This window comes from Cricetulus griseus, chromosome 6 (genome assembly GCF_003668045.3).
Source record: "Cricetulus griseus strain 17A/GY chromosome 6, alternate assembly CriGri-PICRH-1.0, whole genome shotgun sequence".
Classification (NCBI taxonomy): domain Eukaryota; kingdom Metazoa; phylum Chordata; class Mammalia; order Rodentia; family Cricetidae; genus Cricetulus; species Cricetulus griseus.
The window spans coordinates 44,030,675-44,052,652 of NC_048599.1; the positions used below are offsets into that span (position 1 = coordinate 44,030,675).

A 21,978-nucleotide genomic window follows, 5' to 3' on the forward strand; every position below is an offset into this window, starting at 1 on the left:
TGTAACGGGCGAGGCTTGTTCTGTGAGGCACATTCATGAGAGGTGACTTCCTTTTGGATTCTCCTTTGGTGGAGTTGTCTTTCCTGTCTAAATCCAGATGATTTACCTGAAGAAATGAAGTACTGATTGAAATGTATAGAGCCTTTCCCACTCTCAGAAGACTATAGTTTTAAAAAAAAAAAACAACAACAACCATCTAGCTGAAGGTCTTTCAGTTTATACCCCTAATCTCTAACATCTGTGAGAATGACATCATCACTATTATGCCTTCTGCCCCAAGAGCAACTCTGCTCTATGAATCTCGTCCCTTAGAGGTTGCTCTTTGATGTATGGTACACTCTTTACAGAGAGCATCCCATCTGCCATCTGTGGCCCATCTTCCTTTATTGCCACCTGGGTAACATCTTTGTGTACAAGTAGGAAATATTGCCATAAGAAGTTGGGGGGCTATGTACTAAAATGAAAGAATCATATACATGAGATGAAGTTTTCTGTATAAAGTGTTATTTATTGAGGGAAGAAAGATGAGCTAGTCAATGAGTGATAGTAAAACAACTGGTAATTATTTGTTAAAACAAGAAAACTCCTGTTCTATGACTTGTGTCAGGAAGATTGCAATAATTGTGTGACTTGGAATGGCAGCACTATAGTTGTAGGCACACTATGTCCCAGGCCTCTATGCTGGGGTTGGTAATGTCGGGCTGGCATAACTACCACCGTTAGAGCTGTGGACTCTGCCATGGAAAACTGTGGACTCTGCCATGGAAAAAAGAGAGAGAGAGGAAAGACCTTATTTTGGTATTTTGTGCTTTAGCGCCAGTTTAACTGTCATAGACACTGACTGGTCATATCTCAGAATTGTTTGCATGGCCTAGAACCAGCTTGGTCCCAAGTACAAGAGAGTCGGAATGTATTATCTCCTTGTGCCTTGAAAGGGGGAGCTGAACAGATTTGTTGTATCAAATGTTTGGCCCATTTTGTTTACTGAAGACAAACTGTGACCAGTGCAGTGGATGGAGGTCAGTTGCAGATGAAAGAAAACAAGGGAGAATGCCTTTAAGATTCCTGGTGCGTATTAAAGAGTTATTTATTTCTTTTATTGATGTGTATATGTGTGGGGGGTGTGAGGGCATGTGAAGCTATGTGTGCAGGTGCCCATGAACGATAGAGAAAGGCTTCTGATTCCTAGAGCTGGAGTTACAAGGCAGTTGTGTGCAGCCCAATTTGCGTACTAGAAATCAAACTCCTGTCCTCTGTAAGAATAAGTGCTCTTCATTGTTGAGCTATCCCTCTAGTCCTGTGTCTGGAGGATTATTAAAAATAAGACTAAAAGACCAAGCCATTAGCAATAGCATAGATTTGTTTGACAATATTAAAAATTGAATTTCTGTAGGAAAAAAGGCCAGTTCTTAAAGGCCCTTAATTAACAGAACATAGACTAGTCTGACTTTGAACAAAGTACCTACAGATGGGAAATACAAACTTTTTACAAAGTTTTGATGAAGTTCTGAGAAAATATTGGCTATTCTTAATAAGCCAAAGCAAAACAACAAATGTAAGAGGTCAAGGAAAACCTGAGGCAGACAGGTGAATGGCTGAAGATTCTCACATGTGTCTGATGAGCCCCAAGTACAAAGCATGGTGGTGTTTGCAGCTGTGTTAGTGGGGAGGCAACATGGAAAATCTCATATGAGGACTAGAGACCAGTAGGACAATACCCTTAGTGAAAGGTCAGTGTGTCTTGGGAAACTTCCCATCTCACATATGGGATGATTTGACAGTGGGAAAGCTAAACAAAACTAATAAGGTCTTAAACAGGCAGGGAAATTCATCCACTGAGTCAGCTACTGAGAGCGGACTGGCGAGATGGCTCAGTGGTTAAGAGCACTGGCTGCTTTTCCTGAGGTCCTGAGTTCAATTCCCAGCAACCACATGGTGGCTCACAACCATCTGCAATGAGCTCTGGTGCCCTCTTCTGGCCTGCAGGGATACACAATAAAAATAAATAAATAAATAAATAAATAAATAAATAGAACACTGAGGGCTGGAGAAATAGTCCCCCCCAGGGAAAAGCACACCAATTGGTTGTCCAGTATCAAGTAGTCATCCCTGAAAACACACATCCAAGTAACATTATCCAGACTGAGCAAGACATATTTATGTATTTAGGAATATATATATGTATACACATAAGCATATATGTAAATAACAGCAGTCAGTGAAAACAGAAGTACTGAATTTGAAAGAGAGCAAGGAGGGGCTTATGAGAGCATAGAGGGAGGAAAGGGAAGGGAGAATTATTAGATTGTGATCTCAAAAAAATCAAATGAATATTTTAAAACCATTGACAAACATACTACTATCTACAACAACAACAACAACAACAGCTTGATGTAGGGCAAGCTCAAGTCAACTGACCCTGTATACCCTCCCTAGGAAACTTGTCTGCCAAGTTCTGTTCCAGAGGACAAGAGAAAACTCTGCACAGAAACCTGTAAACATTTACATGCCCTTTAACCTCAGCTAAGAGTCAAGACCTCAAAAGGAAGCAACGGCCTCATGTTAAAATTTTACCCTACCCCCTTTTAGGTGCAGGAAATGTGCTACATAATTACAGGGAAATTACCTGTCTCCCACTTGTGACAGAAGAGGGGGCAGAGGGCAAGCAAACCTAAAAGGAAGATAATTAAAAGAAGGAAGAGAATGGAGGAAAAAAGAATAAGAATACAAAATGAAGGGAAAGCTTAAAACAGAAAGTAAAGAAAGGGACAAAAATAAACAATGGATGGAAGAAGAGAAGGAAGGACGGGTAACTTGGGAAGAGAGTACAAAGAGAAAGAGAGGCGATGGAGAAAAGGGCATCACGAAGAATGGGAAAACAGGGAGACTAGTATCACAGTTCTCCATTATGAATATTTGAAGCTGACTTCAGCAAAATTAGGCTGTGAAAGCGAGTCAAGAATTTTGCAAATGGCTGGTAATTCCTACACATGATTCAATTTCAGTTTCCAGCATTCATGTCAAGTGGCTACTCACAACTGTAACTCCAGCTTTAGGAGATCTGACACCCTCTTCTTGCCTCTGTGAACTCTGCACTCACAGGCACACACACACACACACACACACACACACACACACACACACACACACTTAAAAATAATAATTATTAAGAAATGAAAACAGAAGTTAGTGAACATATATATACATAGCAGAAAATGCTCTGTACTCAAAGTGTGTAAAGAAAACCTGTCAATCAAGTGAAAACATTCTATTACAAAATATGGCCAAAAGATTTCACAGAGATAAAGAATAAAAAACTCAAAACATGTAAAAAGATATGCTAAAGTCATGAGTAGTCATGGAAATGCACTTTGTACATGTAGAGGACACTGTCTTCTGCCATCTATGGTGCCTGAGGGTCTTTGCTTTCTCTTGGAGCTAGAGATGTTGGAATACTTAGTTTCCTTTGATGCCAAAGATGGAGGAAATGGTTGATTTGTCCCCCAAATCCCATCCTTCATTTTAATAAAAAGCCCCTTAAAATGATAAAAACAGGAAATTAGACATTCTCCAAGCAAGAGTCTAAATTGCATATTGCATAAAAGCACCAAGAAATGTAGAGTTCTCATTGATTCCTTTGAGCTGAGGCTTAAATTTTACTGGAGATTTAGGAGCAAGTAGGTGTTCGTTCATTAAGACCATCTTGTGGTTTCGGAACTGTCCAAAGGGATTGGGAGATTTGGGGGTAATATTATTGAAGGGAAACTAGGGAGGATAAGAAGTAAATTAAGTTTTATTAAGCCCAGTTTCAGAAATGAAAACTCAAAGCTCCAATGTTTTGGCCATTGAGTAAGAGGAAAGGAATATTTGCATTGGCATCAATCCTGATTCTCAGATATGAGATCAGGGTTGCAGTAGCTTCAAACATGCATCCTCTAAGCCACTTGAGTAAAAGCTAAACTTGTCTCGCCCATACTCTTAAGCACCCTGTTGCAAAGGGCCCCCGGGGAAAATTTGCAGACGGTATTGTTTCTGAAAGAATGTGTGATATTTAGATAGTGTGATTGCCACGAATCAGCAAAGGATGTTTTAAACTCCAGCCTCTTCTTTTATTCCTATCCACCAAGAGATTGACGAAATGTGAGGACTGTGAATTTCACTGTTTAATTTCTAAGACAGCACTCCAAATCCACCAATGGCCTGCAACAGCAGTGAAGGAGAGTGGATGTTTGGTTGATCTGTTTTAAAACTCAATCTTCCTCTTTTATCCTTTTCTTGCATAAGACCTGGCTCTCAAATAGTATTGTGAGTCACAGTCACCAGCATGGCCTGATAGAGCAGAGTTGACTGGAGTGTCTCATCAGGGGCAGACCCACGGATACTCATGCACGTTTACCATCCACTTCCAAGGATGTTCAGCTCTTGGTCCAGGATCATACTTTGAAAATTTCTGACTCTTATTTCCCATCTTTAGTTTCACTGGGATTTGACCTGCTTAAAATTTATTAACAGGCCGGGCGTTGGTGGCACACACCTTTAATCCCAGCACTTGGGAGGCAGAAGCAGGCAGATCTCTATGAGTTCCAGGCCAGCCTGGTCTCCAGAACAAGTGCCAGGATAGGCTCCAAAGCTACACAGAGAAACCCTGTCTGGAAACCCCGCCCCCCCAAATTTATTAACAGTACTAAACTGCCTCACCATCCTAATTATGTAAGTTGCAAAGCACAATTAATAATTTTTAGCAGTTGTTGCAAAGGGTAGGCTCTGTAAAGATAGGTTGTTTAATTTGCAAACCAATTTTGAATCTGTACTGAGCAGCAGCTAAGACTTTGATTAGCTTTCCTAATGATGTTGTTAGCTGTCAGATGGGGGCAGTTAAGACTCCTTTGATCAACTTTCATAACAGTGCTTCTCTCATGCTGTGATGCTGCTTGTCAACACAAAGAGGTTGGTACATTCGCATAGCAATTTGAACCATTGGGGAACATTGGAATGTGCCTATATACAATTCAGTATCAATCCAAACAGGAAATCATTGATAAACCAAACAAATCTCCTTTGACTCAATCAAAATCTTCTCCTAAAACAGTTTCAAGCTTATATTTATTACTGGTTTATTTCCATTTTCTTCAACACGTCACCATTCTTTTTGTCTACTAGTTGCTTTGTTAAGAGTGGAAATGGATATTCCCTTACTCTGTCTTCTGCTCCTCTTGGTGATCAACATTGTGGGATTTTACATGACATTTCACTAGGCTCTGGGTGTCTCCTGTGCTTTCAGGTCCAAACTAAACCATAGATTATACATGGAGTTCTAGTAATACATTTTTCTTCTTCAATGCTTTTCCATCTAAAAATATATTTAGAGGTTCTTTACCCAGTGTAAGATATTTTATTCTAGGGCTGGAGAGATGGCTCAGCGGTTAAGAGCACTGACTGAGTTCTCAGAGAGAGGTCCTGAGTTCAATTCCCAGCAACCACATGGTGACTCACAACCGCCTTGAATGAGATCTGGTGCGCTCTGCTGGCAAGTGGGCAGAAGATTGTATACATAACGAATAAACACAATCTTTTAAAAAATATATTTTATTCTATACTGTATCATGCTGCTCACTCAGTAGAGTTTTGTAAGTCCAAGCTAAGACAATTCTCCAAAGAATCTGGCGACATAAAGATTATTGTTGAATATAATCCTCCTGACGGTGTAGAAAATAACTTGAACTAAGCAAAGAACTCTTCAAAAGGATGGGCATGAGTGCAAAACAGCAATGACCTACTAGAAAGGAAGGAATCTCAGATATTTCATTGCACTTTAGAGGTTATGTAACTGTGATTAAGAAAAAAGCTTCATTTACAAAAATATGTTGGTAAAGTAGAAGATGAGAGTGGGGGAATGTTTACTAAATTCCTACTGTGTGATCTTCTCATTGCTCTATAAAGAATTGCTGATACAAATAATTTAAAAGAAGTTGTTTGTTCTGGTCAATTCTTTGTTTGCCCCATACATTTGAACAGGACATCACAATGCCATAATAAACACCAATGACTCCATTTACTTTTTATCAGCGTGTGACAGAGAATGCTTGTATTGACAGACTGGGAATATGGCTTTAAATGCAAGATAGCCACACTATCCATTTGAACCAGATAGGATTACTGCTTCAGATGTTCTCATCCTGTTGCCTTCTCTGTGATCATTCATTTTGATTATGGCTGTCTACGCTTTCACTTAGATATCAATGTGTCTGTGTAGCATTCATCTTTCACCCTTGCCATCTCATGCTAGTCATCTCCTGAAGACAGTAAGTAAAGAGAAAGGGAGAGATGCAGGATACCACCAAGGAACTTCCCTCCATGATTTACTTTTTCCAGTCAGTCTTCACTTCCTACACTTTCCAGAACCTCACATAGGATCAACCAGGGAGTAAACATCCAACACATGAATCTGTGCTTGTGTATTTCACATAAAAAAATAAAACTACCTCCTGCGAGCTTTGTTTTCAGTGATGACACATCCTTTACATTTCACTGTAGATTTGGTTTTGGTATTACTTTTTCTTAGTTTGGTTTTTGTCAAAAGAGCACTGAAAGACAACTGTTAAATGAAGATCAGGAAGTAAGACTAGAAGAGAGCCTGGTCCTCTGCCAGTTAGCACATGATGTGGGTACTTGTTTCTGGAATACAGGACACAGACTAAGGAGTAATCTCACCTGAGAGCAATTATCGTACTTTATGCTTCAAGACTTTACCTTCTTGCTGAGATCTTTCATAAACCACAGATTCTATGACACTTTGTGTACCCCTTGCATTGGAAAGAAAGATCCCACCTTCAAGAGAGAAACTGCTCACACATTTAGGCATTTGGAATTCAAGTGTTGAACATTTGTTCATAGTATAGTCTACTGGGTTGAAATTCAGGCCTGTCTGAGGCTAACTCCATTGTTTTCCTAGCCATGCATTACTCATCCAAATGTTCCCCAGCTATTCCATGACAGGGTGGGATTTTAGGATGAGACTACATGGCCTTTTAGAATGGCTCTGCCCTCAGTCACCTCCAGAGCAATATGAACCCAAGAATAAGCTATAGTGCTTTGTACTAAAGCCAAATATTTCTGATCTGGTGAAATTTGTATTGTGCAGAAGCTCTGCACTTGATGGATAATTAATTTGCTCTATAGCCTTTTATGTTAATTGCTTTCATATGGCATCTGCATTGTACAAGTGTAGATGGGAAATGAGGAGGAAGTAGCCCATTGTAGGTGCCAAAGAAAAGTGTTGAAAGACTCGGCCTGAGGTAAAACTAAATCAAGGGTGGTTTCCGGTCAGTCCCTTAACTTCTGATTTATCATTTCTGCCAACTCCTGAGCTCTAACTCCATGTATCTTAGGTACATCTGGTGGCTAGTCAGCACAGGAAATGTCAAAGTCTAGGCATAGAGTGTTTGTCCATTTGATGTAAGCAAGAGAGAATTAAATATGAACTTTGGCAAAAGTCTATTAATAATTGACAAATAATGGAATTGTCTGGGCATAGAAAGGAGTTCATGAAAAACCCCTAGAATATCTCAGGTTGTTGTATCCTGCTACAATGCTGCTCCGTCTGGTCTGTATCAATGATTATGAAGAGCATGCCCGATCAGTGCTTCAAAAGTCAGTATACGATTATTACAAATCTGGGGCAAATGATCAGGAGACCTTGGCTGATAATATTAGAGCATTTTCTAGGTAAGAAACTTTGTTATTTAAAGTTGTGTTTTAATACTATACAAAGATACAGCATCAGAATGAGATGTAGTTTTATGTTACAGTGGTGTGAAATGGCCTGGATTTGTAATTAATAAAGAGTAGAAAATTTATGGCATGTGAGAAATCTTAATGTCTGAAACGTTGAAGTATTATAAGCCCAGGGATTGGTGGCAAAAGTGAGTCCTACCTTTACTTGAACTGTGACAGTAATTCATTCAACTATGCATGCCAATTGTCATTAACGCTGATGACCCCATTTACTTTTTATAAGAGTGTGACAGGGAATGCCTGTATTGGCAGAATAGTAAGATGGCTTTAAATTCAAGATAGCCACCCTATCCAGTTGAACCAGACAGGATTACTGCTTCAGATGTTCTCATCCTGTTGCCTTCTCTGTGATCATTCATTTTGATTATGACTGTCTATGCTTTCACTTAGATTTCAATGTGTCTGTGTAGCATTCGTCTTCCCCCCTTGCTGTCTTTCACCTCCCCTAAAGGGCTTCATCCCCCCCCAATTAATTTTCCCAAGTCTTTCACATTTCAGATGGTAGGTGTTATGGTTTGTGCTTTCTTTTTGATGGAAAGAAAACAAATTTAAGTGGATGTTCCTTTGTTATTGTTTTGTTTTATTTTCTCAGCTGAGTAGCTGATGGAGTCTTTACCACACCTCAGTCTTCCCATGGCATTCCTCTTCCACTGTGGTCCTTAGTGATGGCAGTAGATATTAGCGTTCCCCACTCATGATGATTCATTAAATGGAAAGGGACAGAAAATATCCAGAGACAGAAAATCTGCCTTCTTCCTTATTTCTTCCTTTATGTTTCTGAATTATAAAACATTAAATCCTCTTAATGAAGGCAGTGTCTTGTTGGAAGCAGCCGTTTTACACACAGGTTGGTAATGGCAGAGTGAAATATGGGACATCTTCCCAGGGACGTCTCTGAAGTTCTCTATCCAGATTTCTCTGGATCCTTCTTGAATTCATAAATTCTGGAGAAGTTGTGGATGGGGATCTGGTTAACAGTACAGGAGCTTAACGTTTTTCCAATCACTTTTTAAAAATATTTGGGACTTCAACATTTCCTGCTCTTGTAAATGTTCCTTCTTGGGACCATGTCACTGTACTCATCAGGTAAATGGCTTTCCTAGGTGTTCCTTAAACAACATTTTAGCCCTACTGGATTTTCATAGCCAAAAGACATTTCAGGCCTTGGCTGATGTACAGGGCTGGTGTCTCAGCATTGCTGCTGGTGATCACCCAGTCCATCTGTAAGCAGCCTTCTCTACCCCTTTAGATACCCTATCTCATGTGGTTCAACTTATTAACTTACTTATAGTCCCACAAAATAGTTCTGTGTAATGTCAAACTGGCTATGCACACCAGTCTAGTCTGTTACTTGGAGCCACCCTCCCAACTCTACTTCCAGAATGCTTCAGGAATGTGCCAACGTGCCTGGACAATTGCTTGACTTACATTGTAAGCTGTTGTTCACAGACAAGATTGCTACAAAGCTTAGGACTGTAACGATAACTATTTCCGCCAGGAGCCTGAATTCTGCCGCCATGTTAGGACACCCAAATAACACACAGAGATTAATATTAATAACAATACTGCTGGCCATTGACTAGGATTTATTTGCTAGCTCTGTCTTAAGTGTCAACCATAACCATTAGTCTATATTTTTATAAAGACTTATGGAGGATGGCAGCGGCATGCGTCCTCTCTTCCCTGGGATCACATGGTGACTCCTTTTTATTACATTTCCCAGAATCCTCATTCTCTCCTAGTCTCACCTAGCTTGCTTCCCTATTGGCCAACAGTGCTTTATTTGTCAACCAATAAGACAGACATACAAAAAGAGGGACCTCTCCCATCATAAGACTTAACAATGATCTGCATAGAAGGTTCCTACCAACAGGAACTTGCATCAGTGGCTGCACATTGACTTAGCTTTCATATCTAGTGGGTGGAAATGATGTAGAATGGTCCCCAAACATCTTCCCAAGAGAGAGCAAAGGAGTACAGCAAAACAGACTACCTTGCCAAACCGAGAAATTCTAAAAACTTTCTGTGTCATGGTGACTTCCAAGTTGTAACCAACCAGATGAGCCTCTTGGCTTTAGTGAATTCTATAGCACTCCCATTAGAAATAGCAACCTATGTGTGGACTAATTTATTCCTAGGACACAGGTAATGCAACTGGATTTGCAGTGCTATGTCCTTTATGAAACTTGATAATTATTTTTATTTTTTTAAAGAAATTTAAAATGTATTGAGCAAATTTCTTCAGAGGAAAACCTGTTCTTAGTGTTTTTACTACAACAATCATCAGGCATGACTACCAATCTAACATCTCAGTTCCTCTTTTGTTGTGTAGCTCCCTGCATGACCCATAATCCCTTGCTTTCTGTCATTGAGCTGGTCATATTGAAGCAAGATTAGAATTTCTGCTGGCTTTGGTGGCATTGGGTTGATAGCGAGAAGAAAGTCACCCTGAGGCTTTTCATTCTGTTTCAAATAAAGACTACAAAACAATCGAACATCAGATAACATCATGACAAATGTTGGGGTGTTTCAAAGGCATTGGTGAAGTTCACCCCCTTTCCCTCCAGCAAGTAGAGGGAGCATCCCCACTGGCCCTATCCATCAATACTCACATCTGACAACCACGTTTTGGATTTCTGAAAACTTTGGCCACTTGTGTGACCCAGCACCTCTGGGAGGTATTTCTTGGTATGACTTGGGATTGGTATTATCTTGACCAGAAAAATACCCCCCCCCCAAAAAACCTCAAAACACATGAAAGAATGAATAAAATGAACCACCAAGAAGAATGCAATTTCCTCTGGCAAATACATAAGAACAAGGCAAATGTCAGAATGCCAGCCTGCTTCATTTTGAATAGCCTGACCATATTGGAACCAATTTGAAAAAGTTTGATATGCTATTTCTTTCACACTCAGATGTAAAGGAGCTTCCTCACCCAGTCACAGGCTCTGTGCCTTTCCCTGAAGGTCTTCTTTGTGGAAACTTAACTTCATAGTTTGAGTATTTAGCAGGATCTCCGGACATCAGAAGTAGAATCTGCCTCTTTTCTGCTGCATCCTGAATGACACTGACAACTGGGAGGCTTCATTTGAACTATATGGTAGATAAAAGTGATGTCAACCTCACTTTGTTGCATGAGAAACAATACAAACTCACTAGTGGTGTTTTCAGTGTTACATAAGTAGAAATGTCATAGCATCTCTCAGCCGACACATTATATAAGTGAGGAAGGAGCTTTTCCAATCATTTGCTTTAAATTTAACTTAAGTTAAGTTAAGATGAAGGGATTGGAAATCCATGTGATGGCATTTTAGATTTCTGGAAAAGTCAATTCTGGTTACTTAGTTGGTGAAAAGTAGGTAGAAGGCTTCAGTGTTGTGCAATTTGTGAATTCTTTCAGGGAGCAGCTATATTCCAGGAAGTGTGTGTATCTCTTGAATTTTTGATTAGTTAGCACGAGGCCTTGCTCTGTGTGATGTGTAGGCTGAAAGTCTTGTTGTGATTCCTTTGTTCAGTTCAGCAGTTCAGTCTTTTGTTTTTGTTTTTTGGTTTTTCGAGACAGGATTTCTCTGTGTAGCTTTGGAGCCTATCCTGGCACTCGCTCTGGAGACCAGAGCTGGCCTCGAACTCACAGAGATCCTCCTGCCTCTGCCTCCTGAGTGCTGGGATTAAAGGTGTGCACCACCAACGCCCAGCTCAGTTCAGTCTTTTGAAAGACTTATTAGTCTGTGGTCCAGCTGCTCTCTCAATCTTCACAGCCTCTTCCTAAAGTGGATGCCATGTGACAGAAGCATAAGGTTACGGAGAAGCATTATTAGATAGATAATTGAGTGACAGCAATTTAAATTTGGGGTAGTTTTGGGCTGGATGGGTCAAAAATCCACTGAAACTACCTGGCAAAGTTATTGGTTTGGGGAAAATACACAAAACCTGGAGGACACCTTAGGAGATGTACACTTCTCTGTTCTGCTGGCTTTATTTAATTATGCTGAGAAATGTGGGGATTGATGAGTCTCTGTAGTAACATGAAATAGAAAATAAATTAATGGGAAAGTGGGAGCAAGCTGTTACTAAGGTGACTGCGCCACCTAGTGGATGAATTAAGGCTGCCATTTATGGACAGCATGAGCTGTGGTTTGTAAATTAAAAAGGCACTTTTTACACACATAGGCATGTACGCGTGCATGTGCGCGTGCACACACACGCACACAGAAACAGAGGAGGGGAAGAGGGAGAGGGAAAGGGAGAAGAGGAGGGGGAGAGAGACAGAGATAGAGACAGAGACAGAGACAGAGAGAGGAGAGCCAGTCAGTGCCCTGCAATTTTGTGTGTACTCATGAAGTTGTTCCTTCAGTCATAAGTACATATTAATATTAATGCTTTACAAAGCTGATGTGTCAGCCACCACTATTAAAAGCTCTTTCATTCCAGAAGCACTTAGAGATGATTGGTAATAGAAACTCTTTCCCGGCTTCTGCATCCCCCCCTTTCAAAATGGGAATCCCAGTGTCTGTAGTGAGGATGATTTACAGGAACAGTGCAGAAAAATGATGACAATTGTGACGTTCAGCACAGGCATCACACACTGAAACTTCGTGTTATGGTATGGTTTTTGTTTGCTGTGTGAGAAAGGTTAGATTAGCGACCTCTAGCAAGTCCTCAAGGCAGAACTACCAACTGTCCATCAGCGGCCGCTCTCCTAGGAAAACGGCTTCCTGCAATGAGGGTCTCTCCCATCATCTCCTCTTTGAAGTCACACCTCGCTGTATTTGCAAGAACAACATCCACCTCAACCTCTTTAGAAGTAGAGTTAAATCCAGAAAATTAACTGGGACAGTGGGCTAGGCCTGCACATGTGTCTGAACAAGACATTTGTTATAATAATTCTCTGTCTTACTCCACCAACAATGAGGAGAACAATCAACATAAACAAGTAAAGGACATACATTCTGCTGATAAGAAAGGCACTTTATTCCCTGGGAAGATTTATGGACTTTGTTATTGTTGGCTTAATGGTAACCTCTGTTCTAACATAGAGGAATCACGGGAAAAATATTTCACAATAATTTTCAAAAATTAGAAATCCTAGTTCCTATGAACTACTCTGAGGAAAGGGCTTAACTGGCAAAATAAATAATAAAAATAAAATAAAAAGTCAGCTCTTCCCTTACCATCGTTCTTCAGTGGATCCAGCATTTAGTTCAAGAACTTTGAAGAAAACAATCGCCATTTTAATAAAAGTAATTGCCTTGAGCTACTTCATCTATGCCTTCTCAAGTTCCAATGTAACCTCTAGGACTTTGTAGATCATCTTCAAAATGGCCTAGGAAAAGTAAAATAAAAATTACACTCACTCAAAAGCCTATAAGTGGATGTTCATAGTTACTTTGTTTATCACCAATACAAAATGGAACTCTTCTAAGTGTCCCCTAGGAGTGGTACCCTCCATGAAGTGAAACAGGACTCATCAGCCCAGTGGTACAAACTGTTGATGACACACAGCAGCACAGATGGATGCTAAGCACTTCATGCTAGACTCAAAAGCCCGAGGACTGTGTGAATCCATGCATAAGCTGTTCTTTAAAAGCAGAAATATAATGATGAAAATACAGAGCAAAGTTTGTCAGGAGTTGAGGTGGGGAGGAGAAAGTTTCACTGCAAAAGAAAACAAGAAAATTTGAAGGATGACTGAATGGCCAAGATGTGGCTGTCCTGGCTGTCATATGGCTGCCTGGTTTTGTCATAGCTCTCAGAACTGTGTCTGCTGTGTCAGTCAGACATTACTAAAAATGACACGGGGATCCATTTCCATCTTCAGTTTTATATTTTGACACTGTAACAAATTCACACACACACACACACACACACACACACACACACACACACACACACACACACAGAGCAAGCTGCATGTATAATGGGATACCATGTAATATTTAATGTGTGTATATCCCATGTGATTGTCATCCAGCTCACTTTCCATGATAGCAAACATTAAAACTGTCCATTTTTTTTAGCTTTATTAAAAGGATTTGGCTTAAGGAAAAAAATCATTTTCTCTTTTAAAAAATACATTAAAGTTTTGGTTACACTTTTGAAATTCTAAATTATACATATTAATATTCATATAATTTAAATTCTAGGTGGAAGCTGTATCCACGGATGCTCCGGAATGTTGCTGACATCGACCTGTCGACTAGTGTTTTAGGACAGAGAGTCAGCATGCCGATATGTGCTGGGGCTACTGCCATGCAGTGTATGGCTCATGTGGATGGCGAGCTGGCCACTGTCAGAGGTAGGAAAAGAGGGCTCAACACAGACAAAGAAAGAGAGCAGTAGCAGCTCCCTCCTCTAAAACCCTTCCTACAATGATTTTATTTTTAAAAAAAAATCTTGGATTTACCATCAACTTTCTAGTTTGTGGCTCAGGGCAAGCTATTATCTCTATTCTTGGTTATTGTCAGTGCAAAACAGGGATCAAGCTAGTAGTTGTTACATTGGGTTTCTGTGAGGGTCACAGAGAAGTGCTAAGCAGATGATAGTTGTTTTATGAGTAGTACTGTGGTGATATATTATTTATGATTTATTAAATCTTGCCTGAGCATTCAGAAAGCAAAGTCAGCCACAAGCCATAGAAGCCAGGCATACACTTTTAATCCCAGGACTCAGGATGAAGAGGTAGACCGATCTCTGTTAGTTCAAGGCCACATTAACTACACAAAATTGATCCAGCGCTAAGAGAAACAGCTCACACAAAGATGATCCCAGCACTTGGCATCACACACCTTTAATCCCAGCACTAGAGAGGTATAAAAGATAAGAGCAGGGTCTTCAGTAGGCTCAGTCTCAGGATTCTCTAGCCACATTGAGAAGAGCATGGCATTCTGGTATTATAGTCTGAGGTTTGGTGGAGCCAGGATTGCCTTGCAGTCTGAGGTAGAGGTAAGAGCTAGTGGCTGAATGCTTTGCTTTTCTGATCTTCAGCTTGAAGCTTGAATCCCAATATTAGTCACCAGGTCTTTCATTTATCATGCTACATAGTACTATCAAAATCCAAAAAATGGAGATCTGAGAAGTAACATGCCCAAGGTTTTAGGTCTTGAGTGGCAGTGGTGGGTTATTGCCAACCAAATATGATTTACAAATATGATTTCAATATGATTTACATATTGAAAGAACAAGCACAGAAGTGGTTCATTCTGTTTTCTTCCATGGTACTGGGACTTGACTCTACTTTATGGGTGAATTTTATTCCCAGTAGAGCATTTCCCACTGCCTCAGGAAGGCGCAAAGAGGAAAGCAAACTGTAAAGAAGCCTCTCACCACGGCTAATAGATTAACTCCCTGGTTCCCTAGCAACACTGAAAGCTATACATAGAGCCCTGCACATACTGCTTTGGAAATGCAGAAGCGCTGGTGAAGAATTGCTATTAAGATCTTTTGATGCCTAGCAGGGCAAGAGATGAAGGCCAAAAGAACATGAACTCAAAGCCATTTTAAAACATTTTAATCCCGAGAAGAAAGAATCCAATGGATCTACCTTCTTCCTTGAAATGACTCCCACAGGATTCTGCCAAGGACATCAAAATTTTGTTTTGACACAAAAAGGTTGTACTGTGGAAGCACAGGTCAGAGGCTAGCAGCGTCCTTCATGCTGGAGCCACATGCAGATGAGAAGCCTCAGAGTGTTACCAAGTGTTTATTTAAGGTAATCCAGAAACACACAGCCCCAGGCATGGAGAGTGGATAGGGAAGATTGGACTAAAAAAAGTGTAGTAGGGTAGGTCTATTTAAAATTGGGATAAGTTTCAGGCAACAGGAAAAAAGAAAAGTGAAGAGATGGGCATACTAGGTTAAAACTTCAGGGCACCAAAATTTCCATAAATATCAATATTTCATGGGATACTGTGAATATTTTTTGAGAAACTGAAAAATAGTTGAGAAAATAAGAAACTGCAAAGGGCTAATGTCCAATTGATGCAAACAATCCTTGAGGAAGAAAATGATACAAAGACAAAAGAAAGAAAATAAGACATTCATAAACAAAGAAAAGAGTCAACGAGTAAAAAGATTCCATTTACTAATATGCAAAGAGTGTAAGTCATTACCCTATATTTTATTTTCTAAATGTAAAATTATTTTAAGATATCTGTGGGATTATGAAGAAATGTACAGTTTCTAACACAGATGGGGAGGATAGGAAAAAGAGTATCTAAGAAATAATCTAGCACTTTGTATCAAAGATTTAAGATGTGAAGTTCATAGGATGCTATAATGCTTTTTCGAGGCAAAAGATTTTTATAAGGATTTTCCTGATTTCAATTTTTATTTGGCAGGTGTTGGGAGAACTGACTTATAATTAGAGATGCAATGAAAAAATATCAAGCATACCAAAAGAAACAAAATTTTGAAAATGATACAGAAAGTGATTATGATCTGTTTCTCTTTTTGTCCCTTTTAAAAATCTCTCTCTCTCAATCTCTCTCTCTGTCTCTCTCTGTCTCTCTCTGTCTCTCTCTGTCTCTCTCTGTCTCTCTCTCTCTCTCTCTTCTCTCTCTCTCTCTCTCTCTCTCTCTCTCTCTCTCTCTCTCCTCTCTTTCTTTCTTGGTAAAACTTCATTGTGTAGCTCAGCCTGATTCTACTGCCTCGGCCTCCTGGGTGCTGTGATTACAAACATGCTAGCTGCTATACTTTAGTCACTTTAAAAAATAGCCACGAATGCTAATAAGGCACATATTTCATATTTTTGTTAGTAGCCAGACCAATAAGACCAATGTTAAGTAGACGGTGTTTGAAGATGAAGATGCTTACTGTAATTTACTATTATTTTCTAAAGTGGCTGAGTGGGGGATTACTTTATATTCTGTGGCTTTTGGCCTGTCCTTATAAACTATTCTTTGGATTATTGTTCAAGAAGGAAACAATGAAAAACAGATTTAAAAGAGGAGACGAAATCAGCAAAGGTAAGTCACTGTGGAGTAAGGGACCTGGTTTACGTATATTACTTGGCATTACTGTCTCAAGTTTCAGAGAACTGCTTCCATAACCAGTAATGATAGGCTGTGCTCTCCACTTAGTCCCTATGGTACCAACGGTTCTGGTAAGGAAGGGATGGAATTAAATGAAAATGCTTGTTTAGAAACTGAGGCTACAGCCCAAGTAGGACTATTCATTGAATTATTGTGTTCCGTGGCACTAACCAAGAGCTGGTATTAAGTGCCCATTAGACTCTTGCCCTTTTAGATTTATTTAGCAAGGATTCACCACCTTCCAGGCACTTGACTAAATACATGACAGCTGTCAAGTTACTGTATTCTCAGAAATTCTAGAGAAGCAGTTATATTATTAAGCCTATTTTACAGATGAGAAACTGAGGCACATAGAAGATGAATCCCTTGCCCATTATTTATAAGTGACAGGAATTGTCCAGATCCCAGCAATTTGTTTCTTGAACAGTGACTCCTAACTACTGTGTGCTGTTTTGAAAATGCCCCAAAGGAGTTATAGCATCAGAAACCATTCATTTATAGCTAGCTTTAGGCATGTGCAATGCAGTACTCTGGGACCGTGACACACACAATCTATCTTTGAATGAAGTGGAAAAGGCAGAAGGGCTACTCTGTCTTCCACTCTGTCTTCTGGAATCCAGTGTCTTTGATGAAGTTCCCATCTGAGTAACACCTTTTCAGGTTATAATACAGATGTATACCCCGGAGTTCCTGCAAGGACCTCAGTATTCTTCAGGCTTCCATCTGTGTTTTCATGAGCACCTAGGATGTGCTGTCCTGTTTTAATATTAGAAGAATTAATCTTGTAGGTGAATGCTCATCAACTTAGATCAAAGGCTATTGGTCTGTTTGTGTGTGTGGACATGGTCTGTGAATTGTTCTGTGGTTTGTGCATTAGGGTCTGGGATAGTGAGACTTTGGCAGGAAAAGGAGAGGTCCTCAAGCTGATGCTGCAGCTGAGTGAGTTATTTGAATTCATTCATTCTTTCTTTTGTAACTTGAAACCTGGAATTTTGTGTTTGCTCACAGAAGTCCGCTGTGGGGTGGCTTGGTGCCCTCAGCACAAGCCATGGCCACAGCCACTGATGAACAGAAACCAGCTTTCAGTGACCAGAACTCACAGCATTTTCTGATACTGTCACTCTCTGAGACAGAGTCACAGGTGTCTGCCGAAGTTGCTGCTCATGAACACTCTCTTCTTTATCTATCTTCCCCGTCGTCTCTCATTCCCACTCCCATTAACTCACTTTGGGATTCATCTCAGCTGTAAGGAATTGTGCTCCTCGGCTTCTGGAGGAATGTAGACTCAGTGGAGAATGTTGTTATTTAGCCACAGGAAAGATTAGCAACGATGGAGCAGTGTCCATGTTTAGCAGATTACTCTCTGAAATGCAGGGAATCATCACAGAAGCAAGAAGAAGCTGTTAATTGATTTACTCCATTATTCCCAGAAAGAATTAGAAAACCTAAGTCTGACCCTTGAGAATATTGTGAAATCTATTCAAGTTTTGGAAGATTTTTGTCACCTTCCTAATTCTCTAGCCTTTAAATTTTGTGTTACCAGGGACACAGCCTATTTGCAAAGAAAGGAAGTTGGGGTTAAGTTCAAAGGACAGAGGTTAATTTGTAATCTCAGGAGAAAGTGTCCCTGTCAGCCTGTGCAATGAGAATAAATGGGGGTCCTTCACATCCATAGGAAATGGTCTGATCTGTGAAACCATGATGCTCTCTTGACAATTCTAGACATTGTCACAGCACCATAGTCTCACATTCCCTGTGTAATTTCCAGATTTCTTCACAGACTCTGACTCAAAGGCCCCCCCCCTTTTTTTGCCTTGTCCTGTCACCACTGTGGGCACAAGTTGACAGGACCATGGATCAGATTCTATGTTTTCCCAGTGCTTGATGGTTGTAGAATGAGCTGTCCATTTTATTTTTAATTTTGAAATGCAATGATGATGCACACAGGGTTTCCAGGCAAAACTCAGGGGCCCTTTACATTTTAGCAAACAGCTAGTCACTTATTATAAGTCAGAACTTTATATTCCAATTCCACCTGTTGTAGTGTGGGTTATGAAATAAAAGCTAGAAAAGTTTACAGTGCTGGGCCATGCCACTCAGTTCACTGTCTCCTCAAGAGCCTCCAATTCCCCAGATCTTCCCCTTGCCTAACCCTTTTCAGGAAGGCACACTCTATTTATACCTTTTCATAATGAAAACCACTTTTTTGCATTAAATATTTTTGTCCTACAATTTATACAGGGATGTCAAAAATTAACTTTAAGGTCTAAGCTTAAAGTGTAATGTCCAAAGAATAGTGGAGATAACTAAGTAACAGTCCATGCAGTGACGAAGACCATGTGATTGCCTGTTGTATCCCAAAGGGGGCAGCCAAGGCCTTGCTGTAGCTTACTGTTCCCAAGGGAGTGAGGAGAGGCAGCCAGATCTTCAAATATCTTAAAAGAAACAAGAAATCTCAACTTTTTAAAATGTACAATTCCTTATTTTTATATGTTGGCAAATAAATCAAAAGTCCCTAAAACACTATTTAGGACAACAGTGTGTGGGCCAAAGCAAATACTTTTGTGGGTTATAACTGTCCCAGGGCTGTTCAGCAGTGACATCTGATTTATGTGGAAATTCACCACTAACTGGTTTTGCTTCTTGTGGCAGGTCATTTTCACTCTCTAGGATTACTGTTTCCTCACTGATAAAGCGACCTGCTTAAGTAAGGCCAGTGGTTTGCATACAATGTCCCAAAGGGCTTGGGGCCCTTCTGAAGGACCTTGGAAACCTTGCCATCACTGACATGCCCACTGCTATGTTGTGAGTTCAGTATTCCAAAAGAAAGTTCTTTAAGGAAAGATTTCTACTGCTAAACAAAACATGAAGGAAAACATGTCAATGAGAAAACTGCAAAACAAAACCAGCTCAGCATGGTGGCACATGGTTACAACTTCAGCGTCCAGGAGGTTCAGGGAGGAGGGGTTGTGGTGAGTTGGTAGCCAACTGGGGTTCATGGATGAGTACCAGCTAGGGCTATATCACAAAACAAAATAATAACAACCATGACCACAAGACCCAAGAAACAAAACCAGTGAAAGAAATCAATAAAAACAGAACAAAAAAAAATCCAGAAAATCCCCAAGAAGAGTAAGTGATCGTTACACTTTAAAAACATGATTTTGATTCTATTTAAAATTTCATCAACTGCAAAAAGACAGATGATTCAAAGTGTATAGCTTCCCTTTTGCGTTTTCCTGGGATTCTGTCTTTTCGAGTGTGTTTTGTGGCAGTGGTTGGAGAGCTTGGATGGGGAACCAGTGCTTGAGTGCATTTGCTTTCTTTTCTCACTGCTCTCCTGGGATATAGCACAGGAAGTGGAGGCACATTTATCTGTGGATCTTGCTGAAGACACAGATAAATATTTGGTAAATATTTATGAGATTCAGAAAGTGACACTTCAAAGTCTTGTGGAAAGATAACCAACATTTATTGAGCAATTCACGTGTCTCAGATTTTTCAATTTATTATCTCATCTAGTCTTTAGCACAGTCCCAAAATACATTGGTCCAAATCCCTAAGGACTGATCTTTAACCCTGTCAATGTGGAAACAGGCTGGGTGACATCAGATATTTTACTCGATGTCATTATTCAATTAGTCGATGTTGGCTATAATATTCTGGTCAACCAGTGATATTTCCCAAATATCATTAATTTCAGCAGGAGACTCAAAGCAAGCCCAATATGATAGTCTAAGACTATTAACCAAAACCATACCATGTTTGATCCTTTTGATTTTGTGAAGAACTTAAACCAAAGAAAATAAAAGCTGGTAGGAAAGCTTGGAAGCAAATGTGAAGAATCTTGAATTATACATCAACAGAAACTACAGTGTCTAAAACTCTTATGAAGTGGAGGGGTGTGGCTGGGAAACATGGTGGATTGTTTTGCTTTGCTGTTTTGTTTTTGTAGAGAGTGTTTATCATTGTAGCTTTGGCTGTCCTGGAACTTGCTTGCCTTGAACTCACAGAGATTCCCTCCCTTACCTCTGGAGTGCTGGGATTAAAGGCATGGACCACCACCACCCAAGCTTTTCTTAGCCACCACAGTCAGGCCATGTGCTGCGACTAAAAGATTTGCTTTTAAAAAGATTATTTAACTAACCCCTTAACAAATGAAATTATTCTAATATTTAGTGAGTTGTAAATGTCTATAAATAAGAGATTTTACCCCCTCCCCCCCGGCCAGTTTCTAAGTTTTTGTTCTTATTCTTCTGTGAAGAAAATAAACTACTTCTGTATTTTGCATGTTGAAGGTATTAGCAAGCATGGTCATCTATCTTACCAGTTGATAAGATAGGTGCTGCAGTTAGATTTGGTTTCTGTCTTGCAAGATGGGCAGACCATGCTGACTTCTCTTGTCAGTTTTGTTGTGGTTGGGAGCTTAGTTGTAAATTGCTGTGCCATCTCTTCAGCCCCAAATCTGAGTTCTCAATTGCTTGCTGCTGTGTTACAGGCATTGCCAGGAAAGCTATCTCATTATATGTATAATGATCATCATAAAACTTTACCCCATCTTCCATGGAACTATATGTGCCTGTTATTCATTGGCTTTAAACCGAGTAATAATAAATTTATTCTTTTATTTCTAGCTTGTTATGTGGACAAAGACCACATGAGGGCGTGCTGGGACCTCATATATAGAGGAAGTCACCTCACTAATGCGTTCCAGGAATGCTCAGCATATTAGCAAATTCTTATTAAACTGTCAAAAAAAGTTTTAAAAGAAATCCCTACCGCTGGATGCAATTAGAGGCTACCACACAGGATTTGATGGGCCATAAAACCATTAAATCTGAACACTTTCTTTTTGAGCCTAAAACATTTCAAAGTGAAGTTTGGGGATTCAGCTGTGATTGGCCACCTATTAAGGTGCAGGTGTAAGAGAGAGCAACACAAAGAGCTACACACTCCAGAGAAGCTATCACGGTGGAGGAGAGCATTCTAGCTGCTGAATTTTCTGGATTTTCCGAGATTAAGTGATCAGCCTTAACACTGAAAGAACACCCAACAGGAAAACATTGTCATTTCCTTTGCTTCCAACTCAAACGATGTAGTTTTGAAAGTTTTATTGATTTATATATTTATGTGTTATTCTAGGTGACCAGGA

General features: G+C 39.9%; 1 protein-coding gene across 3 annotated transcripts in view; it reads left to right on the plus strand.

Moving 5' to 3' along the window:
- The first annotated feature begins 7,464 nt into the window (after positions 1–7,464).
- Hao1 (hydroxyacid oxidase 1) overlaps positions 7,465–21,978 on the plus strand; it is a 95,291-nt gene continuing 80,777 nt past the window's right edge. The window contains exons 1-2 of one of the 3 annotated variants that reach the window (XM_027421694.2): positions 7,465–7,725; positions 13,941–14,092. In XM_027421694.2, coding sequence (XP_027277495.1) covers positions 7,589–7,725; positions 13,941–14,092 — 289 coding nt within the window. In that variant the 5' untranslated portion in view covers positions 7,465–7,588. Of the gene's footprint in view, positions 7,726–13,880; positions 14,093–21,978 lie in introns of those variants that run through there. The other 2 variants (XR_004770472.1, XR_004770471.1) reach the window with 2 other exon arrangements.